Consider the following 6720-nt stretch of genomic DNA (forward strand, 5'->3'; position numbering starts at 1 on the left):
AATATAGTATATATATATATATATATATATATATATATAAACGGCGCGTGTGAGTACTTTATGTTTGATAACATTATCAATGTTTGTCATTGATAAGTTTATTCATTAATTATCATTGATAACGAACGAATTTGTCATTCTTAAACGTTATCAGTGATCGATTCATTCATTTAATTCATTTTACAATTTAATTCTATTTTTTTAGTACCTAGAAAAACTTTTTCGTTCTTGGATTCCCTTCCCTCTCCCCCCGCGTGCCCCACGACATTGTAAAATAATAATAATAATAATGATTAAATAAAGTCGCGTTTTAAATAAAAAAAACCTCCGAGTTGTACGAAAAAAAAGGATTCGTCGCGTTTATTTGTCCATTTTAAAAATTAATCCAATTGAAAAAACCTGGAACGAATGCTGGAAAAATTTTATTAAGGAGTCCAGTAGTGACTTGCCACGTACGATAATAAAAATAAAAATAATAATAATAATAATAATAATAATAATAATAATAATAATAGTGGTAGTGGTAGAAAAAAAGAATTCAATTAATAATATAAAAAAAAATATTAAACATTCCGAAATTCGTCGATAATTATTATTATTATTACTCTACTGCCACGACGGAAAAATTTTTTTTTTTGGAATTCGGTTAATAAAACCGTGACCGATAATTAAAATACATAAATTCGATTTTTAATTAATAAATAACCCGCGTAATAAATTTTAAAAAAAATATAAAGTTAATAATTAAAAAAATTATTATTGTTATTATTATTCACGACGACGCGTGATAATTAGTAATAATTTAATTAGTATAATTTAATAATTTATTAATTTATAAGTAATAATTTTTTAATTTAATGTTGTATATTTTATTAAATAAAACAGTTTGGAGATTTACATTAAAAAAAAAACAAAACAAAAATTTTAAAAAATTTAAATTTCTTTTTTTTTAAAAAAATTCCGTAGACATTTTGTGACAAAAATATTTCAAAAAGAAATTAAATAAATTACTTAAAACCATTCTCGAATTCGATCGCTTCCCTCAACTCCTCTCCTCCCCTCCCCTCCCTACCCCTCCTTCCTAATTTGTGCTTCTGGTCACAACCATATAATTAATTTTTAATAAATAATTTTCACTAACATTTTATACGGTTTGAGTTATATTGGAAAATGAATCTCCGGGTGGGAAATGTTTCGGTTTCGGCGGTGGATCGTTCGTTATGTAAATCAAAGTGTTACCGATTGGAATTTTAGATCCGTTTTCATCTACTAAAAATAATTTTTTATCATCGAATGAACAGTGAAAAATTGAATTTTCCGACACCAAAGTTTTCCCATCCGTTGCTTTTCCGAATGACGGCATCGTTCTCGGACCTAATAAATGATCGTTATACCTCCACAGTTGAATGTCATTCGGTTCTGAAAAACAAAAAATTCAATTTTTTAAATTTTCCAAAAAAAAAAAAAAAAAAACAGAAAATTTAATTTTTTAAATAACTTACGATTGATGACTTGATCTCCGAGCGTTTTAAATGTAATTTTTAATTTCTCTATGACGGACTCAACCGTGTCTCCATCTTGAATCAAAAGATTTCTCGAATAAAAACCGGAATGAGGTTGAGGATTGTCTAAATGTAACGTGACTCCCTTCGTGAATGCAATGTGTGGTTTTCCCGGACAACATTCGTCTCTAAGATTTTCCGGCCCGGTTTCTTCCGAGTACCAAAATTCAATGTCTTCGAGCTAATGAAACGTAATAACAAATTATAATTTTCCGGATCAAACGAGGAAAACTAAAAATTAAATAATTAAAAAAAAGAAAAAAACCTCTAATGTTTGTTTTAAATATTCTTTATTTTCTTCTAATGCGGCCATTTCCGAAAAATCTAATGTCAGGTTGTAGGCAGCGAAACCGATTTTTTCAACTTTTTCCCTCGTCGCTTGCACGAATGGCATCAATTTTTTCCCGTATTTTTTCAATTCGGGTTTCGAATTCAATTCCGCCGCAACTAATTTGTTCTCTGGTAAAACGCCGGATTTCTTATAAAATGTACAAAATACAAAATTAATTATAATAATTAAAAAAAAAAAATTTCCGACATCCGATCGATTCCACCGATACTAACTTGATGTAATTCTTTTAAACACGTGACGACCGTTGATTGCCAGGGTGGCAAACTTTTTGCGACCCAAATAAAAGCGTGAGTCGGTTTTTCAATCGTACCACTCGTTTCTCCCTTTTTCCCCTTTCTCGGAGTCATATAATTTTTCAAGTGAAGACGTAAAGAATGAGCGGCTTCGATAAAATATTCGGAAGCTTTGACGGCTCCCTCATCGATCCATCCGTACTCGGGCCATTTGGCTTCCATTATCGAACCTTCCTGTAATGAAAATTTTTATTGAAGAAAGAAAGAAAGAATAAACACGTTGTAAACAATCCGACTCACTTTTCCTAATAAAGACCAAACGAATTCGCTGACGTGAGGACAAATGGGTGATAATAACAAAGCTTGAACTTCGATAAATCTCAAAATCAAATTTCGATTCATTCCATCGAGACTCAATTCTCTGTATTTGTCTCTCGCGGCTTGTAATTCGAAAAATCCAACTTTTAAAGCTTCTTTAAACATCATGTTTTCGTAAAATTTTTCCGATTCTTTTATTTTAAGATTTATTTCGCTGAAAGAAAAAAAAAAAAAAAAAAAAAAATCATGGATGTCTGCATTGAGAAACGTCAATGGCGGCGTCGCAAAATAACCCGAAAAAAAAAAAAAATTACCTTTTGAAAACTTTATCGTTGAACGTTTCGAGCGAATCCGTTCTCAAATTGCTTTCCGGTTTTAAAACTTCTTTAACCCATTCGATAAAATTATACAAACGTAATATGGCGGCATCGGCCATAGTTTCGACGAAATTGGCATCTTCTATCGAATCTCCCGCATCCGCCAATGATAATCTCATACCGTCAGCGCTAAATTTATCGACAGCTTCGGACAGAGTCAAAAAATTCCCTTCGGATTTTGACATCTGGTTAATAAAAAGTAGAGAAATTAAATTTCTAACCCCTCGCCAACCCCTCCCGACAAATTTACCTTTACTTACTTTCATTGAATTCAACATTAAATGACCGTTTGCGCGAATACCTTTCGGCCATTTATCCGGTTCGTTTATCCATATTGACGTGTGATTGAAAAGAAAATACGATAAATGATTTTGAATTAAATCTTTACCGGAACCCCTCACGTCGACCGGATACCAATATTGAAATTCCCTTTTCATTTTTTTCGAGTTAAAAACAGAAAAAAAAAAAAAAATTAATAATTTTGTTTACAAACAACGTAGAAAGAAAAAAAAAAAAAAATTATTACTTTAAGAGATTCTAATGGAATTTTCGTTTTGGGCTCTGGAGCGTCTTTCACAAATATATATTCCCAAACTTCAGGCGTCATATCTTTTGCCTGGATATTAAAAACGTTCGGTTTATCACCCTTGAATGTATTTCCCTGGAGAAAATGAGCGATGGTGTAATAAGCGTTATAAATTGTGGAATCCGATAATGATTCTATGAGCCAATTTTCATCCCACGGTAACTTGGAACCTACAAAAAAAAAAAAAAAAAATTGGATACCTTTTCCTCGTTTTAACTTAGTTTACGAAACGAAAAGAAAATTTTATGGATTTTGTTTTGCATGAAAACAAACCTAAACCGTATTTTCTAGAACATGCGTGCTCTCGTAACCAATCGATTGTGACGAGCAAATTTTTTCTAACTTCTTCGTGAAAAGTGTTTACTTTATCGAGAGCTTTAACTGTTAATTCTTTCCATTTTGGATTACCGTAATCCAAATACCACTGATCGCATAAAGCAACAACACATTCATCACCAGATCTAAAAAAAAAAAAAAATATTAAAAATGACTTTGTAAAAAGTTTTTACTTTAAGGTACATACAATAATAAGGAGCAGCAAAATTTCAGCAATTATTTCCATTTCCGTACCTTGAAATAATAGTTTTTTCAGGTTCGTAATAAATTAAACCTTCCTTCTTGTCTACCAATTGTTTTTGAAGTAATTTTTTTACATTTTGAACTTTTTCACCCTTGTATTCTCCGACGAGCATAACACCATCGTAAAAACCCTTCAGGTACACCAATTCCTTGGCTTCTTGTAATTTTTCCCTATCGTTTTGCGATTGTATTTTAAGTTTTTCATACACTGTAGGAGCGCAGAGTGAACCGAATTCGGGAATTTCGATAATTGGAACCGGATCATAATTCATAACCATTTCATCTTTGATGTTGTATTTTTCTCTCAACGCTGCAACGTTTCACAAACAGGTAAATCAGTTATACTAATAAATTAATTTTGATCAAAAGACTTATTTTTTTTTTTGGATGTCGTACCTGGTTTTTTTTTGAGATCTACAAGAGCTGCATAATCATCAGGTGAATCTGATGGAACAGACGTCACAACTCCTGTGCCTTTATCTTCTTTAATGGTAAGCATTGGAAGAGTGTATATTGTTTTATTAACACTAAGGGGAGCTGAAAGAGCGAGTCCAAGTATATCTTCTCCTAAAATTTCTGCTAATATTTTAACATTCCCTTCTTGCTGAGTGATGCCTTGATAAGACATGTTTCTAGCAGCACGATGTGTACATATAAAAATTTCCTTTTGTTCCGTTTCGAAAGCTATATATTTCATATCGGGTCTAACCCAACAATTTGTTTGCCCATACATTGTTTCCGGTCTTAATGTTGCTGCCACCAAAAAAACAGGTTTATTTTTGAACATTCTAAAATTGAATTAAATTATTAGATAAAATATTAATATGAGGATTTTCATAAAATATTTTTTTAATGAAATTATATGCTAATAAACTTACTCTAGTTTAGGAGGTAGCACCGAAGTTACTTTCATTTTAATTAAAGTATATTCCTGAGGACCTGCTCCTTCTCCCTTACTTCGATCATGATCCATGCATGGTTGATTATCTTTAGGTGAAAAAATTGTATATCTTTTTCCAAACATAACCCTATTTTGGTTTTTTAATTTTATTAAAGACCATCGAACGAATGAGTCAAAAAAAGGATTTGCATCTGTAGTTATGAAAGTTCGTCTCCAATCAACCTATTTACATTTCATAAAATAAAAATTTCAATTACCAACTCATAATTTAAGTTTTAAATTGGTTTTAAAATTTTAAAATTAAGAAGAATTGAGTAAAATATATTATTAGAAATACAAAATTCTTACATGGAGTCCGATTCTTTTTAGATCCTTTACAGCCAACTCGGGAAAATAATCTAACCAATACTCGGCTTCTGCAAAATTTTTGATTTCATCATCTGATAAACCTAATGATTGCATAATTTGCCATTGATATTTAGCACCAACAGATTTGGCCATTGCTTTGCTCTATAATAAAAATTTTAATTTAGAATTCAAGAATAGAAGTTCTAAGACGTAAAAATTATTTGAATACCTTTTTTCCTTTACTTTTATCCTTGGGAGCATCTGATACTTCATCTAAAACAGGCTCCTCCGATTTGGGAAAATCAGGTGGATAGCCAAATTCTTCTAATTCTCTTTTTAATTTATCTGCACAGGCTTTAATTGGCATTCCAGTACAATGAAATCCAAAAGGAAATAATACTTTTTTGCCTTTAAGCCTGTGAAATCTTACTGCAAACTCACATTTTGACAGTGTAAATGTGTGCCCTAAATGTAACCGTCCATTCATGTATGGAAAAGGAAAAGTTGTGAGAAACTTTTGGGGAATTTCTTCATTTTCAGTGGGAGCATTAATTTCGAAAATTTTTTTTTCATCCCATTGTTTTTGAACTTGTTCTTCTATTTCCTTAAGGTAATCAACTTTAAAAGTTGCTTTTCTTTCAATTCCACCAGACTGTAAGGAAAAACGCTTTTAATTGTCTAAATTTCAATTGAAAATACATTTAATTAACAAAACTGATATGAAGAGAAAAAAAGTTGGCGCTTGTTACAAGAATGTAGTCACGTTTTTTAAAATTACATAATATTGTAAAGTTTTTGAAGTTGAAAAAAAAAGTCAACGTGGACATTAAAAAAGTAAAAAAATGAAATAAATTGCAAGTTAATTTTAAAATTATGAAACGTACCATTGCTTAAAGTAGTAAAAAACGAATCGTTCATATGGCAGATTAATAAGAAATGTCGTTAATTCAAAAATTATCTTTTTTAAAATAAAAAGTTCAAAGTTCTATAGTACTCAGTTAGGCACAGACTAAAAATTGCGATTATATCGATTGTGACGATACCGGCGATTTTTTACGATATATCGGTAAATTAAATACTCTATGATTTCACCCTTGACATAAATTTTAGTTCTTGTTGCATTTCGTTATTTCTTGTGCATTTATTTTACTTTATAATTTAACCAGGAAGTAAGTAAACTTTATTGTTTTTCTATCAAACTATATTTAATGATAAACAACGAATAGTTTTATAATTATTTACCAACAAATATTTTTTTAACTAAACTTTCCAATTTTTGCGGAAGTGATTAAACACATTTAAAATGTATGTGTTTTAAATACAAATATTTTATTCCAAGTCGTATTTTCGTCTTGATTTAATTTCTTTTTCCCTTCAAAAGTTGTCGTTTAACCTTCTTATTCATTAAAATTATAAATATTTATTGTTTGATTTTTTTTTTTTTTTTCATAAATATTATTAAGC

The 6720-nt window shown here is 30.3% G+C and overlaps 1 protein-coding gene across 1 annotated transcript; it reads right to left on the minus strand.

Moving 5' to 3' along the window:
• Positions 1–1144: 1144 nt before the first annotated feature.
• Phum_PHUM397580 (leucyl-tRNA synthetase, putative) lies at positions 1145–6378 on the minus strand (the record flags this gene model as incomplete). Its single annotated transcript, XM_002428665.1, has 15 exons — positions 1145–1419; positions 1503–1743; positions 1828–2040; positions 2127–2377; positions 2444–2679; positions 2780–3027; positions 3103–3224; positions 3332–3598; positions 3702–3889; positions 3999–4317; positions 4404–4795; positions 4886–5130; positions 5257–5418; positions 5486–5908; positions 6349–6378. 15 exons carry the CDS (start codon positions 6376–6378, stop codon positions 1145–1147), a joined length of 3612 nt encoding a protein of 1203 aa, XP_002428710.1.
• Between the last annotated feature and the right edge of the window lie 342 nt (positions 6379–6720).

The sequence above is a fragment of the Pediculus humanus genome, genomic scaffold, assembly GCF_000006295.1.
Source record: "Pediculus humanus corporis 1103172107904 genomic scaffold, whole genome shotgun sequence".
Lineage (NCBI taxonomy): Eukaryota > Metazoa > Arthropoda > Insecta > Psocodea > Pediculidae > Pediculus > Pediculus humanus.